General features: G+C 41.5%; 1 protein-coding gene across 1 annotated transcript; it reads left to right on the top strand.

Annotated features, from left to right (window-relative positions):
- Window positions 1-2680: 2680 nt before the first annotated feature.
- C3H5orf15 (chromosome 3 C5orf15 homolog) lies at window positions 2681-15756 on the top strand. Its single transcript, XM_065875103.1, has 3 exons — window positions 2681-2822; window positions 11991-12514; window positions 14267-15756. The coding sequence occupies exons 1-3, from the start codon at window positions 2696-2698 to the stop codon at window positions 14396-14398; spliced, it is 783 nt and encodes a 260-aa protein (XP_065731175.1). The 5' UTR covers window positions 2681-2695; the 3' UTR covers window positions 14399-15756.
- Window positions 15757-22231: the final 6475 nt, after the last annotated feature.

The raw sequence follows: 22231 nt of genomic DNA, 5'->3' as shown, positions 1-22231 counted from the left end.
CCCGGGATAAGAACTTTTAAGATCTACTCTCTTAGCAACTTTCAAATATATGATGCAGTACAATTAATTATGGTCACCATGCTGTACATTACATCCCCATAACTTATTTATTTTATAAGCATTCCTGTCCTTTTAAGGGCTCACCTGATTAGGTCAGGTCCACTGAGGATAATCTCCCATTAAAGTCAACTGTCCACACATCATAACCTAATCACAGGAGTGATATCCCATCATATTCACAGATACCTCCCACACTCAAGGGCAGGGGATCATATAAAGGCATGGGTCATTGGATATGGTTTCAGAATTCTGCCGTATATATTAAAAAAAATAACACGGATTTCAAATGTTTACGAAGTATCAATAGAATAGTAACAACTCTGCATATACATTATCCAGCTTCATCAAATGTAGACTTTTTTTTTTTTTTTTTTTTTTGCGGTACATGGGCCTCTCACTGTTGTGGCCTCTCCCGTTGCGGAGCACAGGCTCCGGACGCGCAGGCTCAGCGGCCATGGCTCACGGGCCCAGCCGCTCCGCCGCATGTGGGATCTTCCCGGACCGGGGCACGAACCCGTGTCCCCTGCATCGGCAGGCGGACTCTCAACCACTGCGCCACCAGGGAAGCCCTAGATAGTTTTTTCTATTCAATGATAAATATTTTTAGGCAGAATTCCTTTTTATGGATGTTTGGAAGTGACAATTCCCAACAGGTATCAGATTTACTTCCAGCATTTTGTGTAACTGGTCACCCCAAACCTGCTGGCCTCAGTATTTGTTAGACTGTCTTCATCAGGTTCATAAGGACCCGCAGCTATTTCAAAGTTCACTTTATTAAATGTGTCCAGAGATTTTGGTCCATAATGGTTGTTGGGTACATCCAGTCAGAAGCCAGGTGCATTTCTGGTATTTTGAAATGTACAAAGGGCCCTCTGAGGGAATATTTTCCTCCCATTTACATATTTTCTGGTTGTTGCATGTCAGAGTATTGTGCAAAGTGCCTTGAGTTCATGATATCTCACCAGTAAGAGAATTGAAATAATCTGGTATGGGGCCAAAGGAACAAAGTGGACAAAGAAGAGAGGATTGAAGGTGTGTTTATTACAGGAAAAAGGCCTGATTAAGTCTGAATCTCCCAACATGCAGAAGCTAGAACTGAGAGGCTTATTCGTTAAACTGAGTGAAGGTTTCTGTACTCACAGAGGGAAGGCTCCAGGGGAACTTGGGAAGACTTTGTACCCTGGCTACCCTGGAAGTTTTGCAATAAGTGCACCATTCAGTCTATCTGGGCTTGTGGTGGGCTTAAGGAAATGAATAGATGAATGACCTCTTAGTTTTCTTAACAACACAGAGTTTGTGTTTTTGAGCGGTCACTAGTGCCAGATAAAATGTTAAGGGAAACCAGATTGAGGAGAACACAGGCTTTTCTCTCTTCAAAGAGGCAGCTCAACTGTCTCTGGGGGATAGCATCAATCCTCTGAGGAAATCATGGAGACCAGAGTGGTGAAGCTGTGGGGTAAAATAAATGTCTTGCTTCATGCCATGCTGCTTTTCCTGCAAATCAATCAAATGTAATTTTACGAGCTGAAGCCTATAGACATTAAGAAAATATTCATAGAACACACAGACCAAAGCATTGTGGCTAGGGCCCTAAGGGAACTTCCTGGAAGTTTCTAAATTTGCATTTTCACATTCTGGGGGGTTTAAGTTAACAACATTTAAAAGAAGCTTATTGTAGGAAATGTGGAAGCTGTTTGCACACCTCTTTCCTAGCCCACTTCCCTGCTTTTCCTCCATAATACCTTTACCATTGTATATAGTATGTATTTAAACACTATAGTCTCCCTCACAGAAAAATAAATTCCACAAAAGTGTTTTGTTCAGTGCTGTATATTGAAATATGGAGAGGTACTAAGTATTAGTTGAAGTAATAAATGATTATGGGGAAATGTTAAAAATAGAACACTTAACCTAAAATTCCACCACCCACTCAACATTTATTTCCTTTGCCTTTTCTCATTTTTGGTTGCATTGGGTCTTTGCTACTGCGCACGGGCCTTCTCTAGTTGCGGCGAGCAGGGGCTATGCTCTTTTGTGGTGCTCAGGATTCTCACTGCGGTGGCTTCTCTTGTGGAGCACAGGCTCCCTGCGCGGGGGCTTCAGTATTTGTGGCTCATTGGCTCTAGAACGCAGGCTCAGTGGCTGTGGCACAGGGGTTTAGTTGCTCCGCGGCATGCGGGATACTTCCTGGAGCAGGGCTCGAACCCGTGTACCCTATATATTGGCAGGCGGATTCTTAACCACTGCGCCAGCAGTGAGGTCCCCCTTTGCCTTTGGGAGAGGGAGGGCAGTTACTTCTCTTTTGGGATCAGTCTATTACACAGATGGATATTCCTTCTAAAAATGTTCTAAAAGTTATTAGCTGATACTAGCTCATCACGTGGGAAGAAGGGGCTCGTTCTGACTCTCTTCACACCTTACACAATACATCCTTAGCTTGCAGCCGAGTTTCTGGTGCTTCCCTTTGCCCCAATTCCCGCTAACACTCTCCCTCATTTCCGGCTCCCAGAACCCCACTCCAGGCTGATACGTCATCACGTTGGGACGTAAACGCCTACGGCCGCGATGCCATACGCAGTGTCTGACGTCATGACGTAGAGCCTAGCAACCGCGCAGGCTCGCAGCCGAGACCGTTATGGCCGCTGCCACCTTGAGGAGGATGAGGAGCTCCCAGCAAGCGAAACTGCGGCCCAGGCCGGCCATCCAGGTTCCCGGAGGGCTGGCGCTGCCGCTGGTCTTGGCGCTTCTGCTTGCGTCCAGTGGTAAATGGGGCGTGGCGGTAGGGAGGTCGCGGGAAGACGGGGAGGGCCCGGGCGCGGAACGCCGAGACGGGCCCGACCAGGGAACGGGCGCTTCCGAGTGTCCGGAGCAGGTGGCGATGTCTAGAGGGGCAGGGTCTCTACAGCCCCGAAGAGGGAGAGTAGGCTGTCTGAAGGGGTCTATGGAGGTTGGGTCTCCAAGAGGCCTGAGAAGTGGGGTTGAGAGCTGCAGGGACCCAGGCAGCGAGCGTGTAGATGGGCGGGGAGGGAGGAGTGGTGGTGGTGTCTAGAGAGTCTTGAAGAATGGGTTGCCACAGAGAATGGCGGTGATGCGGTCTCCAAGATCCCTTGGAGGTGTCGATTACAAACAAAAACGCACAACTGTAAGAACTGTGAGTTTATTCAGTGTCTTACTGAAGGCTGTAGCGGGGGGAGCCAGTTTCTCATTTCTGAGAAATTGTTCGAAGAGGTGAGGCAGGAGCCAGGTTAATGGATGAATTTTTTGCTGGGAAAAAAACATGTAGTCAAACATCAAAAGATTACTGCTCATCATAAAGAACAGACATCTGAAGATCATAATTTTAGTACTTTGTATGGGAAGACGCAAGAATCTGGGGTTATTGAAATTCTTCCTTAGGTATGCATCTTACCTGTCTAGGACCCGTGTATCCAAAACAGAATACTTCATCCAGTTTTTCTCCATCCTTAGTTCCCCTCAGATCCACTGTAGGTGGGCAACTGCAGTGGCTAATAGCTTGATTCTTGTAGAACTGGAATGGCATGCAACGTTTTCTTTTCTTTTTTTTCTTTACAGAGATGGGAGTTAGGAGGGTCTAGAAGAGAGCACAGAGGGGACAGGTGCTGAGGAGACAGCCGAGAGTAAGAGGTGTGGTGTCTAGAGAGAGTCCCAAGGTCAGGTGCGGGTGCCCAGGGGTTTAGCTGGGCCAAGGGAAGGCGGGGGCTTTCCAGAACGGGTGAGATCAGCGGTAAAGACGAAGGTGGGTAGGGGCACTGACCGGACCGAGCCGATGGAATAATTTGGAGAGCGAAAGTGAAAGGAAAAGAGCTATCTTTGAGTATTGGTGCGTCTGTGAGGACTGGGAGGTTCCGGGGCTTGGTAAAGAGCCAGAATGCTGGGGCGTTGGACTCCTGAGGGGCTTGGGAGGAGAAGAGGAGTTCTGGGACAAGGGAGATTCTTTGTAAACATGGTCCGCCTTCTCTGTGTCCTGGGTTAACCAGACAACCCTGCTTCATTTCAATGGATCTGTAGGATTTAAGTATTTATTTTTTATTGAGGTATAATTGACATATTAGTTTCCGGTGTATAGCGTAATGATTTGATGTTTGTATACACTGTGATCGCACACTAAGTCTAGTTACCATCCATCACCACACAGTTAACATTTTTTTCTTATAATGAGAACTTGTCAGATTTACTCTCTTAGCAACTTTCAGACATGCAGTACAGTATTATTAACTATAGTCACCGTGCTGTACATTGCATCCCCATGACTTATTTATTTTATAAGTGGAAGTTTGTACCTTTTGATTCCCTTCATCTCCACCCTGCCCCCGTCCCCGCCAACCACCATTCTGTTCTCTGTATTTATGAGTTTAGCTTTTTAATTTGTTTTTATTTGTTTTGTTTTGTTTTTTTAGATTCCACATGTAAATGAAACCATATATCTGTCTTTCTCTGACTGACGTATTTCACGTAGCATAATGCCCTCAAGATCCATCCATGTTGTTGCAAATGGCAAGATTCCATTCTCTTTTGTGGCTGAATGATAATCCACTGTGTATGTGTACCACAACTTCTTTATCCATTCATTGATCCATGGGCACTTAGGTTGTTTCCATATCTTGGCTATTGTAAATAGTGCTGCACGATTAAGTATTCCTTTTCTTAGAAATGTTACATTGTGAATCAAGATATTGAAGGCTTTATTGAGAAAAGAGGAAACCTGTAGACCAGGGCCTGAGACTTAGGGGGAACAAATCCACTAATAAGAATTTATAATGATTAAGCAGTATCTTGTTTAGTAGTCCCTTTTTTATTTCAGACCAAGACATGATCCTTCTTTTTCTGCCTAAATCTTGTTTGAGTTCAGATGAAAAACATTATAAATGGGATAGTGTTCATTTATTTGCCAACAGGGGCTGTCTAGCCATACATTCCTGTACTACAGTGCTGTGGTTACTTACTTGGGTTTCCCGAGCAGCCGTGAGGGCAGGGCACCTGGACCACCCTCCCAGAAGTGTTTGTAACTCTGTGGGAAAGGACTGTGGCCCATTTTCCCAAGGCCCTTTCATCGTTAATAAAATATAATGAGGATTTCTCTGGTTGATGCAGATACTCCTGTTCCTAAAGTTCCTAAGTAGCATGGTTGTTTTGGTCATTTAATCATCTAAGAAAAAACTGACATTTAAGCATTTATATTTCTTGCTGGAGTGCTTAAGATATACAGTTTGGGGAATATGTAGCTGGTAACTGTAGTTTCAAAAACAACTTTTTCTCTTAAGAGGTGGTTGAAAATTTTCTGATGTGTGGGTAAGCAGGGTGAGTGTGGAGTATTAAGGTGTCCTCTTGTCTTTTTTTATTTGTTAAGGCCCCATAAACATTGCTCCAACTATACTAGGACATTTCAGGGAATGGTTTTCTTTTATTAAGTTTTTGTATATATCAATTTTAAATTCAGATTATTCCCTATTGAAAATAACTTAAATGAAAACTAACATGTATGTTTTTAATAGGGAAGCAGCTCCATTGTAGTACAGTGTAGCATGTGTAAAGCTTTGGGTAATATAAATATTTTTTGTAAGCGTGCCTTATGGTAAAGTGATTTCAAAGTAATTACTCTTGTAATAAGAAAATTAAAGTCTAGCTAGAATATATTGCATTCCAAACTTCAAGTAAGCATAGGAAGTTAGAAAGTTTCCATATCAGATTTATTTAAACTTGTTCCATATTAGGTTTCTTAAAATTTCAGTGCTTGGGTATATTCTTGGCAATCTGTAAGACTTTTTACAGATGCTTTTGTTTTGGTAAAGTTTAAAGAAGTTAATGTAAGTGTTATTTTGGATCACTGGATGCTCACCGTCTGACCTAGTCTTGCCATGCCATTTCAAAAGTGCCTGCTTTCTACATTGACCATCATATTGCTCCTAGATGTTGCCTAAATTTATTTAATGTGTATTTAATTTTTAAGGCATCGTTTCCCAGAATTCAGTGTGTGAATGAATTCTCAGGGTCTTCTGCATTCTTGTTCGAGAAATATTGATATAGTTTATTTTAAGGCAGTTTTTAAAAAGGTACCAGTAGGAGAGAATTAAATTAAAAAATTTTAATTTTTAAAGTGTTAAGTTTTAACTAGAGAGGTAATATCAAATAGGAAAGGGTAGAAATGGAACATATATCAATATGTAAAAGTCTAAAGTTTATATATATATATATAAACGCAAACAAATCCATAAAGTCAGAGTTATCACTTTGTTCTGAATACTCTTTATAGCTGACTGGATCAACCTCTTTCATTTGAAGGAGTGGCAGGTTGATCTAATTTACATCAAATGTTTCAGATGAAGTCCTAGTTTGTTTTCTTGTATATAACGTCCACGTGTTTTTTGTTTTTTGGCTGTGTTTTGTGGCATGTGGGATCTTATTTCCCCAACTAGGGATCGAACCCTTGACCTCTGCAGTGGAAGCGCCAAGTCTTAACCACTGACTGCTAGGGAGGTCCCAACTTCCAGATTTTTTACTCCTTGAACAATATTTATTAATTCTGCTCCTACTTGGTGCTAGGTATTGGAGTTACAGCAATAAATAGGGTGATGTTGGAGATATCCTTAGAAGAGTGGCAGAGTCTTACCTGGCTGAGAACTATGAGAAAGGCTTTTCAGAGGGTGTAGTAGGTGCAGAAACGCTACTTGGGAAGCAGTGTAGGATTTGTGGTGAGAGTTGAGCATTTTCAATAAATATTTATTGAATGCCTGCTATCTGTTAAGTAGGCAGTGGGGATAGAATAGTTAGGAAGATTAGTAGGAGATAACAGCATTGAGATAATGGGGACCAGATCATATAGGATCTTAGAGGCTATTATAAAGACTTCGAATTTCACTCTTGAGGGAAATGGAGAGCTACTAGATGGTTTTAAGCAGAGGAGTAACGTCATTTTAACTTAAGTTTTTACAGGATGACTCTGGCTGTTATGTTGAGAGTGGACACTAGGGGTTAAGGGAGAAGCATACAGATCATTTAGAAGGCTTACCATAATAATCCAGGGGAGATTGTGGTGGCTTGGACTAGGCAGTAGCAATGGAGGGGTGAAAACTCTTCAAATTCTGCATATATTTTGAAGGCAGAGAAACAGATTGGATGTGGGGTGTTAAAATAATGACTCCAAGCCTTTTGGCTTGAGTAACAGAAAAATGGAGTTGCCATTAACTGAGAGGGAGACTATAGATAGAACAAGTTTTTGTTTTTGTTTCTTTGTTTTTTCTTTTTGGAGTGGGAAGAAAAAATGCATTTCTTTAACCTTTTCATTCTGAAATAATTGTAGATTCACTTGCAGTTGTAAGAAATAAAATACAGAAATTCTGTGTACCCTTTACCCAGTTTTTCCCAGTGATAACATCCTGCAGAACTGTAGTATAATATCACAACCAGGATACTGATATCGATACAATCAAGATACAGAGCATTTCCATCACCATAAGGATCTTTCCTGTTGCTCTTTTATAGTTACCCTCACTTTCTTCCTATCCCTACTCCCTCCTGAAATCCTGGCAACCACTAATCTTTTTTATTTCTATAATTTTATCATTTTGTGAATATGATACATGGGATCATATGGTATGTAACTTTTTGGGATTGGCTTTTTTCACCTAGCATAATTCTCAGGAGATTCTTCTAAGTTGTTTCATTTGTCTATAGTTTGTTCCTTTTAATTGCTGAGTAATATTCCATGGTATGGATGTACTACACTTTGTTTAACCATTCATCCATTGAAGGACATCTGGGTTGTTTCCAGTTTTTGGCTATTATGAATAAGGCTGCTATAAACATTTATGTACAGATTTTTATGTGAACATGTTTTCATTTCTCTGGGATAAATGCCCAGGACTGTAACTGCTGGGTCACATGGTAGTTGCACATTTAGTTTTTTAAGAAACTGCCAAGCTGTTTGCTGGAATGGTCGTCCTATTTTACATTACCAGCAGCAACATATGAGTGATCTTGTTTCTCTGCATCCTTGCCGACATTTGGCATTGTCATTATTTTTTATTTTAGCCATTCTGATAGGTGTGCAGTGATATCTCATTGAGGTTTTTTTAAAATAATTAATTAATTAATTATTGGCTGTGTTGGGTCTTCGTTGCTGTGTGCGGGCTTTCTCTAGTTGGGGTGAGCGGGGGCTACTCTTTGTTGAGGTGCACGGGCTTCTCATTGTCGTGGCTTCTCTTGTGGAGCACAGGCTGTAGGTGCACAGGCTTCAGTAGTTGTGGCATGTGGGCTCAGTAGTTGTGGCTTGTGGGCTCTAGAGCTCAGGCTCAGTAGTTGTGGCACACGGGCTTAGTTGCTTCACGGCATGTGGGATCTTCCCGGGCCAGGGCTCGAACCCGTGTCCCCTGCACTGGCAGGCGGATTCTGTGACCACAGATTCGTAACCACTGTGCCACTAGGGAAGCCCTCTCACTGAGGTTTTAATTTGCATTTCCCTAATGGTTAACATCTTTTCATGTGCTTATTTGCCATCTGTATGTTCTTTTTGGTGAAACGTCTCTTTATTTCTTTTGCCCATGTTCTAATTGGATTGTTTGCTTTTTCACTTTATGTATTCTAGATACTAGGCCTTTGTTGGGTATGGGGCTTACAAATATTTCTCCCACTTTGTAGCTTGCCTTTTCATCCTCACAGGAAGGTCTTTCACTGAAAAAAGTTTTTAAGTTTTGATGGAATTGGGCCTCCCTGGTGGCGCAGTGGTTACGAATCTGCCTGCCAATGCAGGGGACACAGGTTCGAGCCCTGGTCTGGGAAGACCCCACATGCCACGGAGCAAGTAAGCCCGTGTGCCACAACTACTGAGCCTGTGCTCTAGAGCCTGCGAGCCACAGCTACTGAGCCTGCGTGCCACAACTACTGAAGCCCGTGTGCCTAGAGCCCGTGCTCCACAACAGGAGAAACCACCGCAATGAGAAGCCCTACTCTACCACAATGAAGAGTAGCCCTCACTTGCTGCAACTAGAGAAAGCCCACGTGCAGCAACGAAGACCCAAAGCAGCCAAAGATAAATAAATAAAATAAATAAATTTAAAAAAATTTGATGGAATTCAATTTATGAATTTTTCCTTTTATGTATTTTTGGTATCAGGTCAAAGAATTTGTTGTCTAGTCCTAGATTCTGAAGATTTTGTCCTAAGTCTTCTTTAAAAAATCTGTGTAGTTTTACATTTAAATTTGTGATACATTTTTAGTTAATTTTTGTAAAAGGTGTGAGACTTAGGCTGAGGTTCGTTTAGCTTGTTAAAATGGTGGATTACTTTGATTTTTGAGTATTGAGCCAGTCTTGCATCCATGGAATAAACCTTAGTGATCATGGAGTATCATTCTTTTTATATATTGCAGATTTCTTTCTTTTTTTTTTTTGGCTGCACTGTGTGGCTTGTGGGATCTCAGTTACCCATCCACGGATTGAACTTGGGCCACGGCAGCGAAAACCCTAACCACTAGGCCACCAGAGAACTTATATTAAAGTTGATTTCTTTTTAAAAAATACTTATTCATTTCTTTATTTTCGGCTGTGTTGGGTCTTTGTTGTTGCACGCGGGCTTTCTCTAGTTGCGGTGCGCGGGCTTCTCGTTGTGGTGGCTTCTCTTGTTGCGGAGCATGGGCTCTAGGCACGCGGGCTCAGTAGTTGTGGCACACGGGCTTAGTTGCTCCGTGGCATGTGGGGTCTTCCTGGGCCAGGGCTCCAACCCATGTCCCCCGCATTGGTAGGTGGATTCTTAACCACTGCGCCACCAGGGAAGTCCTAAAGTTGATTTCTATTTGCTAATATTTTGTTAAGGATTTTTGCATTTCTGTTCATGAAAGATATCAGTCTATAATTTTCTTTTTCTGTAGTGGCTTTGGTTTTGGTATCAGGATAATAATATTAGCTTCAAACCATGAATTGTGAAGTGTTCCCTCCTCTGCAAGTCTCTAGAAGAGATTGTGTAGAATTGGTGTTAATTCTTCATTAAACATTTGGTAGAATTCTCCAGTGAAACCATCTGGGCCAAGAGATTTGATTTTGGGGAGTTTTAAAATTAAAAATTCAGTTTCCTTAATAGTTAAAGGGCTATTCAAATTATGTATTTTGTATGGGGTAAATTGTGGTACTTTGTGTTGTTAAGACTCTGGTCTGAAACTTTCTCTTTTAGTTGGCTTTTTATGACATTGCTCTGGCAGGGGAGGTGGGGATTGGTGCACATTACTGGCAGGTAGAGCTAGAAATCTAGGGTCTCCACTTGATCTGTGTTGGCACCTGAAGGGTGGTGGTGGTCCTGTTAGTTCTGGGCAGGGGTGGGAGTTTTGGCTCCCCTCATGGTCTGCACTGACATATTGTTGGGGGTGGCCTCATTACTGCTAGACCATGGTTAAAGTCTTGACTGTTCACTAGGCCTCCTCTGACATCATCCTGTTGTGGAGGGGAAGGGGCCCCTCCTTACAGCTTGGTGAGGGTGGAAGTCTAGGCTCCCCACTCGGTCTTTGCTGGTGTAGGTGTGAGTGGAGCCACAGTTTTTTCTGTGTTGTTTGCTTGGAGTAGAGCAGTCACTGTCTAAAAGTTTTCTTTCTTGCTAGGCTGCCTCTCTCCTGATCTCCTGGCAAAAGAGAGCAGGCTTTTTGGGTGGCCCTCTTTGTCCACACCCGTGGTGTTTCCAGGTTGCTGGGCTCTTCAGCTCAAGTCTGGAATATGTGAGGTAAAAAGAAAATCCAGAAAAGTCACCACTGGGTTGTTTCTCATGTCCTCAGGTCTCTAACCACTCTGCCTTATTCTTTCCACTTTTCAGAGTCATCTTATGTTATTTTATATGTAATATGCAGGGTTTTAATTTGTTTTTAGTGGGAAGAATAGGGAAAAATACATCTACTCCATCTTCCTGGAAGCCAGAGTCAGAATTCATTTTGAACATGTTAATTTGAATGACAGGGGCTTCCCTAGTGGCGCAGTGGTTAAGAATCCGCCTGCCAATGCAGGGGACACGGGTTCAAGCCCTGGGCGGGGAAGATCCCACATGCCGCGGAGCAACTAGGCCCGTGAGCCACAACTACTGAGCTTGCGCGTCTGGAGCCTGTGCTCCGCAACAAGAGAGGCCGCAATAGTGAGAGGCCCGCGCACCGCGATGAAGAGTGGCCCCCGCTCGCCGCAACTAGAGAAAGCCCTCGCACAGAAACAAAGACCCAGCACAGCCATAAATAAATAAATAAATAAATAAAAATAATCTATTAAAAAAAAAAAAATTTGAATGACAGACGTCTAAGAGGAGATATCAGGTAGGCAGCTGGACTTATGAGCCTAGAGTTCTGGTAGCACATGGAAGTTCTCTTCTGATGGCTTCATTTTTCTCAGAGAAGTTAGGAAGTGATGTTAGCCTTTAAAAATGAGGACAACAGAGAAGGTGTTAGAAGTTTGAGGACAGAGGAAATGTGAATGGTCTGCTAAGGGAGTAGAAGGGTGAACGGACTAGGAAAATACAGTATAATTGCTGACAGCATTACATGTATATCTCAATTTTGGGCATTGAATTTAAAATGAAATGAAAAAGTTAAAATGAAATGAAGTAAAAAATGAAATATTCATCAGATAACAATTGCCTTGCCAGATAGTAACAACTTAAACAGCATAAGAGACCTACTGCATTACATAGCCTGCCACTGTAAGAAAAAGAAAAGAAAGAATAGAGAGGGGTTTGACTTTAGGTCACAGTGGCAAAGTTCACACAGAGCTTGTACCCTCTGTTTTCATTTCACAGAGGTTTGACTTCAGTACCCAGACTCTACCCCAACCCCAGAACAGAAAGACAGGTGGCTGATCCTAGCTTAGTGGAAAATTTAGGTATATGTGCTTCTAGCTTGGTGGAGATAAATTTGAAGATTTCAGTTTAATATTCTTTATTTACTTATTTTAGCTCTATCACAGGCTGATTCGCCGAGCCAGACTGCACTCAAGTCACATGTTTCTACTCCAAATGTGGATGCTTTAACAAATGAAAACCAAACCAAACTTGTTTCCCAAATCAATGCCACTCTCCCTCGCACAACTAGTACAGAAAAAAGTGGAGTGGCATCTCTGTCCCCTCATCCCTCGCCTACTACTTCTCTGTCCCAAGAGGAAGCTGATAACAATGAAGATCCTAGCATAGAGGAGGAGGATCTTCTTACACTGAATAGTTCTCCGTCCACTGCCAAAGACACTCTGGACAATGGAGATTATGGAGAACCAGACTACGACTGGACTACCAGCCCCCGGGACGATGAGTCCAATGAGGCCTTGGAAGAAAACAGGAGCTATATGGAAATTGAACAGTCAGTGAGACCTTTTAAGACCCCACCCTCAAATATAGAAGAGGAAGATAGCCATTTCTTTTTCCATCTTATTATTTTTGCTTTTTGTATTGCTGTTGTTTATATTACATATCACAACAAAAGGAAGGTAAGTTTGGGATTTTTCACCCCCTCTAGTTGCCCTCTATAATCTCAGTCATATTTCTTATTAATACTTCTGCTGATTCAGAGTTTTTTCTTTTTTGGTCAGGTTTCTGTTGATGGTCAAATATCAAGATGTCTCATATCAGTTTATAAGTTTGTGGTGTATTTTAACAAATGAAAAACAGAATGCTTTACTACATGTGCTTCTGAAAAAAGAAGCCAAAATATTTTTATTGAGCAAAACCAAAGCCCAGTGATTTTTTTAAAAAAAGGTTTTGTATCTTAACTTAGCATTGCTACTTCACTGGGAGTGCTTGTGGAGAGAGATTGTTAATTTAAGACTTCTAATTTATTAAGCACTGAACTTTATGACATTTTGATAACTTTTTCCCCTGGTTGTTAAAGTATTACATGTCTTTTTTAGGGACACAGAAAAGTGTAGAAAAGAAAATATAAGCTACTACCCAAAGCTGAGCATTATTAACATTTTGGTATATTTCTGGTCTGTAAATGTGTGTATAGTTCAGACATATATGTGTATGTTAACTTTTAAATGAATTTGATTATTTCATATAGAGTTTTGTATCTTCCCTTTTACCTAACAAATCATGAGCATTTTTAATATCATTAATATTCTTTAAAAACATGATTTAATAGCTACATAATTTATTTGGCTATTTTCCTGCTGAGTATTTAGATGGTTTTCAGTTTTTGGTTCAGAAATAATATTGTGATGAACACTGCTATACTGGAATTGGTGTGTTGGACTACATGAGGCAGAGGAGGCATAAATAGGACCGGCTGGATAATTTAGTGTGAAGGTTCATCTGGGCACTGTGTAGTCCCAGAGCTAAATAGTTAAGCTTTTTAAACATTCAAAGGGAGATCAAGCACAATGTCCTTTTTTTTTTTTTTTTTTTGCGGTACGCAGGCCTCTCACTGTTGCCTCTCCTGTTGCAGATGGAGCACAGGCTCCGGACGCGCAGGCTCAGCGGCCATGGCTCACGGGCCTAGCCGCTCCGCGGCATGTGGGATCTTCCCGGACCGGGGCACAAACCTGTGTCCCCTGCATCAGCAGGCGGACTCTCAACCACTGTGCCACCAGGGAAGCCCCACAACGTCCTTTTTAATACTTATTGGCCAGGAATTCTCAGTCTTGACTTTGTTGTAACTTGCTTTGTTATTCCTGGCAGCCACCTTCCCCTTTGGGACCTTGATTTTCTCACTTGCGAAATGATAGAACTGGACCAGAGAATTTCACAATGCCTTCCAGCTTTGAGAATCAGTGATTCTAATATTTTGCTTGTTGTTTTGACTCAGAAAACAAGCAAACAAACCCTTTGGTTATTTGTGGTTTAGTGGTCTGTCACTAGCTCTGTAAATATTTGTAGGTGCACAAAATTTTGAATGCCAGTGATATTTTATTCCAGTGTTTAGTGTTGGACCATCTCTATTATAAATACCTAAGGGACTTGTTAAACAGGTAGGTTCCTCGACTCCACTGCAATCTACTAACTCATCTCTGAAGAGAGACGCCAGGAATCAGTCTTTAATGGGCATTCCTATGCACATTAAAAATTAAAAAGCACTGTCTCACCTTGTTTACAAGATGGAAAACAAAATAGCCCTTTTGTTGTTGACATTTTACTTCTGTATTTGGGAACCTAGGAGAGAGATACTTCACTTGTTATAAAAATCTTTTAGCATGTCCTCTATTTTCTTTTTTGCATATCTGATTTATTTTGTTTTATTCCAGATTTTCCTTCTGGTTCAAAGCAGGAAATGGCGTGATGGTCTTTGTTCGAAAACAGTGGAATATCATCGTCTAGACCAGAATGTTAATGAGGCAATGCCTTCTCTGAAGATTACCAATGATTATATATTTTAAAGCACTGTGATTTGCGTTAGCTTATTACGTAATTTTATTTGCTTGACTTTTTATATGATATTGTGCAGATGTTCGCCATTGGCAGTTAGTACTTAAATGAGAGGTGGGCCTCTCTTTATTTTGCCTTGGTGCTTTGGAAGTTAAGTTTCATGAACAAGGAGTATATAATTTTTTTATCTACATTTTTAGAGTTGAATTCAATCAGGTGTCCAAAATGTGGAGCTAAGCATTACCTGTTTTTATTGTTTTAGATTTCTTTATTGTTCTTTTTCTGGAAGTGTTAGTAATGCTACTTTTAAAAGATCCCAAACTTACAATTAAATTCTAACACATCTGATACTGCTGACTCAGATTCTCTTTCTGCCATCCAAATACTGTTTCTTAAGCACACATTTCTTTGTGCTGTCAAACTGTATCTATGTATGTAAGGATGTATGTAATAATGCTTTATATATAAGTAACATTTTTTTCTTCCAGGAAAATTGCTTTGGATATTTTTGGATAATTTATACATAATTTATTATTGCTCATTCTGACCACAATTTTAAGTAACACATTAATAAATTTGTCTAGAAATTCTGCAGTAGAGACTCTGCAGTTTGCAGTGGACATAAATAAAATGTTATAGAGAGCATTTTTTGGTTTGAATTACTGAATTAAATTTAGAGGTAGAAATTGTCATAAAATTTTAAATACGTGAATAATTGCTTTTACTTAGCAACTGATTGTAGCATGGGTTTCTCCAAGCTTTCAAGCTAGGGGCAGAGTTTAAAATTATACCATATTTGTTCACTTGTTTATTTTTTTATAGTAAGTTTGAATAAATTTTCGGGGCCATGTCACTTAAATAATATTGTATCTAAGTCTTTCAAATTAAAATTATACCTGAATGAAGTTTGTATACATGAAGGATATATGTGTATGCTGACTCTTTCTCCCCCTGTATTTGTTTTGTTTTCTTGTTCTTTTTTAATAGAAACTGGAAATGATTTACTGTATTTAATTTTAGCCTGTCTTTCTATCATAAGGAGTTGATCAATATGTAAATATGTGATTTGAAACCTGGTTGACTTCTTACAAGTGTCACGACAACTTTTTAGAAAACATAACCCCTAATATATGTTAAACACCACTCACAAAGCCCAGATGAGCCAGTGGGCATGTGGTTTGTGTAGAGGTGGAAGAGGCAGGGCAGTCCATTGTTGCTCTTGGGTGGACAATTTACTGTTATAATAAGGAAGGGAAGCAGAGTGGAAATACACCTGAACTGTTTTACTGCAGTAATTTTTTTCATATCTGAAATTGTATTATTTAATATTTTGAATAAGATTTTAAAAAATAAATGGCAAAGGTATAAATCCATGATTTTATAAGTGTGTTTCATTTTAATGATGGCATGGGGTCCTTCATTTGGGTGGTGATAGATGGGTAGTGCTGTGTCTGGGAGGAAGGTAAGCTGATTAGCTTGCTTTTATTCCTTTTAGCAATAGGACTGTGCTTCTATGAATTCCACGTACATTTCTAGATCTTACTTTAGGTCTAGTTTACTGTTATGTACTGAAGTTTATTGAAAACTGTAGCAAAGTAGGATTGCAAAGAAAAGTAAAGCAGCTAAATCAATGTGCACTTGTAGCATCCTAGCTTCCCTGTTGTCTCCCTGTTGAAGGCCCCCCGATCCTCGAGGATCATCCCGCTTAGTGGATCTGGGGTTCTTGGGTGCTTCCGGATGGCACAGTCTTTGCTACCCATGTCCCAGTGCTGCAATCAAGTAGCCTCTGACTTGGAGCATCAGACTGTACATTGATTTAAAATGCTGCCAGTGTCTTACAGAGGCACCCAAGCCACTGGTCTATAAATGTGTATATAATTCACACATATGTGTATGTTAACAATTTTTAAATGAATTTGACCTCTATAGCGTTTTGTATCTTGCTTTTTACCTAACAGATCCTATCATTAATATTCTTTAAAAACATTTAATAGCTACATAATTTATTTAGCTATTTTCCTCTTGAATGTTTAGATGGTTTCCAATTTTTGGTTCAGAAATAATATTGTGGTGAACATTTCTGTACTGGAATTGGTTTGTTGGGTTAAATGAGGCAAAGGCGTAAATAGGATTGAACGGCACAGATAAGACCCACATTTGAGTCTTACAGCACTAATATATCCTACTTACATGTGGTATTGTCTGCTGCCTTCTTTCAGTGTCAGTTTCTGGAGAGACCAGGAGCACCGCACCAAATGTTGGTACTAACGGCAAAATAGAAAACACTTTAGTTCCTCTTTCTGTATCTTATCTGAAAAAGAATGTGTTGAAAGTTGTGAGGCAGACAGAAACAGACATTTAGAATTTGTGCAGGCAGGCATGTCTTGGCTGGGGTTTTGATTTTAGATGTGAACTCGAGAGGGTGAGTGCAAGCTCTTTGGTAGAATGTGTGCAGGAGGCGGCCCTCGCTATGGTTTGCTCCACAGAGTGTGAGCTTGAGAACTGAGACTGGCCCTTACTCAACTCTAGCCCCTTACTCAGCACTGCCTGACACCTGCTAGGCCCCTTGAAATCATTCAATGACATACTTGTGAAATTAGATGAGAAAACAGGCCCTGCACTGGCTCATGTCGTCAGCATACAGTCTAATACTACTAACATCTGGGACCTAGCACTGCAGGCAGTAGGGGAGAACCAAGATGTAGTGTGTGAGCTTTATCTGAATATCCACATTCCTACATGAGGCTAAAGCCCACATTAATTGTGTGAGATATCACCTCTTCATTGAAATCCCAGGCTCTGATCAAAGCAGCTGCTGCCTGTGAAGGTGAAGGGGATGGAGAAGGTTACTGCAGGCACAGCTGCCAGTGTTCTGGTTCTCTCTTTACCTCTCTGGCTGACTTTGCATTTTGTCTTTCGCCTTTTGCCCTCTCTCAGTCCTATCTGGTGGTGCAACAGTTTGCCTCCTTTTCAGCAGTAAGCTGAAAACGGTGTGGGAACTTCCCAGCAGAAATTCAAGAGGTTAAAAGTATCTTGTGAGGGCCAGACGTCTTCCAAGGGAGCTGAAAAGGGGGCTGTCCTGAGGTTTGAGGTCAGTCTGTAGCTAGATTCTGTTCACCTGTTGTTTTACTTACTTCACATTTACTTACTTGAGGGGAAGTTGCTAGGATAGATTGTGGAAATGGAGCTGGGGCCATTTCCGACTCCCCTCTCAAGAGCCCTGTGTGGTGGTGACCTGCTGTCTAGGCTGCTGAAGTGACTCCAGGGAGCCTGATTTTGGACCCATAAGCAGCAGCTTTTACCCACCTCTCTTCCAGCTCCCTCTTATGGAGTCCCAGACCCCTCTGCCACTATTGATGAGGTTTCAGATTTAAAAGCCCCTGCTCCTTAGGAAGCCTTTCTCCACCTAACACACTAATATTTCTGCTCTGAAACCCTATGGATCTTTCTCTCAAAACCCCAAAACTCCCTCATTTCTCTGCTGGGAAACCTAGAGATGCCGTGTTCTGGGAATCCTTTACTTCCTGCGTGCCCTTCTAATAGGGCCCTTTGTGCTTCTCTCCCAGGCTACCCTTCGGAATGTGGATTGGACAGCACTCCCGGGACCCTTCCAAAGGAGGCAGTGCCTTGCAGTGGGTTAGAGCTCTGATGGGCCCTGTGTCAGACAGTTCTGGGTTGGATTCTCACCCTAGGCCTGACCTCTAGACTCAGAGTCCCTCACATGCCATTTTGCAACCTCCAGGGAGAGGCCAAACACATTTCCTGATCCCCTGGGAGTGAGGAAGGGTCCGGGATCTCCAGGGCTAACTTGAACGTCCCTGGGCTTTGCTGAGTCTAAGGACGTCCTGGCCCACGTTGCACCTACCTGCTCTTCTAGGAAGACAGACCTGGGGAGAAATGGAGGGGAAGGAGGAGTGTGGGATGAGGTCAAGGCTGGATGACTTTGGTCTGAGCTCTGTGTTTGTATTAGCCTCCTACCTTATAAAATGGGCAACTGGTTAGCTTCGGGGTTTGTCAGGAAGAAAAAATGGATTTTTGTTTGTGAAAGGACTTTGTGTACGGGGAGGAGTTTCCAACACATCCCTGACGACAGAAGAGCCAGCTTGAACCTTGGGCCCACGAAGGAGCTGCTAGAAGCTGCCCACAGTCCTGGGATTGCCTGCGCAGCTCCCGCAGGGCTCGCTGGAACCATGCAGCTTGTCAGAGCTGGGTTTATACCCTGTCATCTAGGCTTGTACAACCTGCTAGGGAACAGATGGGGCTTCCTTGGAGCCTCCCAACCCCATTCCCTCTTCCCATCCTCATCCTTTCCCTGAAGCAAGGCTAAAGGGTCCTTCCCATCATGCCCTGGGCTGTTCCCAAGAACTTTGTCTAAAGGCAGTGAGACCCAGGACCCCAGGAAGGGTTGCTTTTAGGCTCCTCAGCGTGCCCGAGCTAAGGAAGCCTGCAGCTCTGCCGGGGGTGAGGGTTGGGAGGCGTGCAAGGACGGAGGCAGGGCTTGGGAGCCGAGGTTCACCCTCAGGTGTCCACTTTCTGCCATTACCACAGCATTGCACTGAAAGCCAAACACCTGGGCTCCTTTCACTCCGGCTCTCTGCTGTGAGCTGGGGGTGCCAGTAGGTCAAGGCAGACACTGTCTCTGTCCCCATGGTGCCCTCTGTCAGGCAGAGAAGAAAAGGAATTAAGCAGTCACAGTGAAGTGTGATGAATGTTATACGCCAGAAACCAGATTGCGCCTTTTTTTAAAAAAAGTTTTTGACCATGCTGCTCGGCTTGTGGGATCTTAGTTCCCTGACCAGGGATTGAACCCCGGCCCATGGCAGTGAAATCACAGAGTCCCAACTACTGGACTGCCGGGAAATTCCCTCACCTTTGTTTCTTCATGGTCAAGGTAATTTTTTTTTTGCGGTACGTGGGCCTCTCACCGCCGCGGCGTCTCCCGCCGCGGAGCACAGGCTCCGGACCCGTAGGCCCAGCGGCCATGGCCCACGGGCCCAGCCGCTCCGCGGCACACGGGATCCTCCTGGACCGGGGCACGAACCCGCGCCCCCCGCACCAGCAGGTGGACCCTCAACCACTGCGCCACCAGGGAAGCCCTCCAGGTGCTTCTTTATTCACCTTTCAGAGGTAACCATTTTCTGATTTCTTTCACCGTAGATTAGCTCTGCCTGTTCTACAACTTCATACAGGTGGAGGAAAGAGTATGTATTCTCTTGTGTCTGACTTCTTTTGATTAGCACAATGTTTTTACTTTTGGCTTTTGTTTTTAAATTCACCCATATTGTTGCATCGTCAGCAGTTTATTACTTTTTATTGCTGAGTAGTGGTCATTGGACTAATAGCCCATGATTTATTTATTCATTCTTCTATTGATGGACATTTGTATTTTTTCTAGATATAGTCATACACATATATCTGGATTTAATATATATTATCATATTAAATATATTTTAGTAATTTAATAATGTTAAATAATTAATATATAATATTAAACTTTTAATTTTGAGATAATTACAGATTAATATGCAATTATAAGAAATAATATAAAGATCCTGTGTATCTTTTACCCAATTTCCCTTGATAACATTTTATAAAACTAGTACAAGAATGATACACTGTCACAGCCAAGGTACTATCTTGATACAGTCAAGATACAGAGCATTTCCATCACCACAAGGGTCTCACTTGTTGCCCTTTTATGGCCACTCCCACTTCCCTCCCACCCTCGAACTCTCTTTCATCCCTGGCAACCACTAAGCTCTTCTCCATTTCTGTTATTTTGTCATTCCAAGAATGTTGTATAAATAGAATCATATAGCATATAACGTTTTGGGGTTGGCTGTTGCATTCAGCATGATCATCTGGAAATTCATCTAGGTCATTGCGAGTAGCAATAGTTCCTTCCTTTTTATTGCCCAGTAGTATTCCATGGTGTGGGTGTACCCCGTATTTTTTAACCATTCACCTGTTCAAGGACGTCTGGGTTGTTTCCAGTTTTTGACCATTATGAATAAAGCTGCTTATAAACATTTATATACAGATTTTTGTGTAAGTATAAGTTTTCATTTCTCTGGGATAAATGCCCAGGACTGTAGTTGCTGGGTTATATGGTAGTTGCATATTTAGTTTTTTAAGCAAGTGCTAAAGAGTTTTCCTGAGTGATTGTCTCATTTTGCATTCCTACCAGCAACAAACGAATGATCCAGTTTCTCTGCATTCCAACCAACATTTGGTGTTGTCACTATTTTTTTACTTAGGCATTCTGATAGGTGTGTAGTGATGCCGTATTATGGTTTTAATTTGTATTTCCTTAATAGATAATGATATAGAATATCTTTTCATGTGCTTGTCATCTGTATATTCTTTTTGGTGAAATGTCTCTTTATGTAACTGGAATGTTTGCTTTTGGCTTAAAAAATTTTTTTTTTATTGTGGTAAAATATAACTTTAAAATTTATCATTTATTTTTAAGTATATAATTCAGTGGCATTAATTACATTCATACCATTGTGCAACCATCACCACTAACTGTTTCCAAAACTTTTTCATCACCCCAACAGAAACTCTGCAATCATTAAGCAATAGAAACCCCCCTAAACCTTGGTAACCTCTAATCTACTTTCTGTCTCCATGAATTTGCCTATTCTAGATATTTTACATAAATGCAATCATATACTATTTATTCTTTAGTATCTGGCTTATTTCACTTAGTATAATGTTTTCATGTTGTAGCTTGTATTAGAACTTCATTCCGTTTAATGGATGAGTAATATTCCATTATGTGTATATACTACATTTTGTTTATCTGTTCATTTGTTAATGGTCACTTAGGTTGTTTCTACCTTTTTTTTTTTTTAAATGTCGAGCCTTCTTTTTAATTTATTTATTTTTATTTTTGGCTGTGTTGGGTCTTCGTTTCTGTGCGAGGGCTTTCTCTAGTTGTGGCAAGCAGGGGCCACTCTTCATCGTGGTGCGCGGGCCTCTCACTGTCGTGGCCTCTCTTGTTGCGGAGCACAGGCTCCAGACGCGCAGGCTCAGTAGTTGTGGCTCACGGGCCCAGTTGCTCCGCGGCACGTGGGATCCTCCCAGACCAGGGCTCGAAACCGTGTCCCCTGCATTAGCAGGCAGATTCTCAACGACTGCACCACCAGGGAAGCCCCGTTTCTACCTTTTGACTATTGTGTGTTGCTGCAATTAACACTGGCATACAAATATCTGAGTCCTTGTTTTCAGTTCTTGTGGGTTTATACCTAGGAGTGAAATTGCTGTGTCATATCATAATGCTATGTTTAGCTTTTTGAGGAACTACCACACTACCACGGCAGCTGCAACGTTTTTACATTCCCGCTAACAATGTAGGAGGGTTTTAAATCCACATGTTTGCTAACACTTGTTATTTTCATTCATTCATTTATTTATATGTATCCTAATAGGTATAAAGTGGTATCTTATTGTAGTTTCCATTTGCATTTCCCCGATGACTAAAAATGTTGATATATTTTCATATGTTTATTGGCTATTTGTATATCTCTTTGTCCTTTTTTTGATTGGGTTGTTTGTCTTTTTGTTGTTAAGTTTTAGGAGTTCTTTGTGTATTTTGGATCTTAATCCCTTATCAGATATATGATTTGCAAATATTTTCTCCCATTTTATGTTCTTTGATGCATAATAGATTTTAATTTTGATAAGGTTCAATTTATTTATCTGTTTTTTCTTTTCTTGCTTATGCTTTTGACTTTGTGAGTAAGGATTCATTGCCATATCCAAGGTCATGAAACATTGTTTTCTTGTAAGAGTTAATGGTTTTAGCTCTTACATTTAAGTCTTGATCCATTTGGAGTTAG

This window comes from Phocoena phocoena, chromosome 3 (assembly GCF_963924675.1).
Source record: "Phocoena phocoena chromosome 3, mPhoPho1.1, whole genome shotgun sequence".
NCBI lineage: Eukaryota > Metazoa > Chordata > Mammalia > Artiodactyla > Phocoenidae > Phocoena > Phocoena phocoena.
Note: the sequence above shows the minus strand (reverse complement) of the source record. Positions and strands in the feature narration are given on the sequence as shown.

Coding starts and splice junctions, on each gene's coding strand:
- C3H5orf15 (XM_065875103.1), top strand. CDS start 2,696: ATGGCCGCTGCCACCTTGAGGAGGATGAGGAGCTCCCAGCAAGCGAAA. Junction 2,823..11,990: donor GCTTCTGCTTGCGTCCAGTG/GTAAATGGGGCG, acceptor TACTTATTTTAG/CTCTATCACAGGCTGATTCG. Junction 12,515..14,266: donor CATATCACAACAAAAGGAAG/GTAAGTTTGGGA, acceptor GTTTTATTCCAG/ATTTTCCTTCTGGTTCAAAG.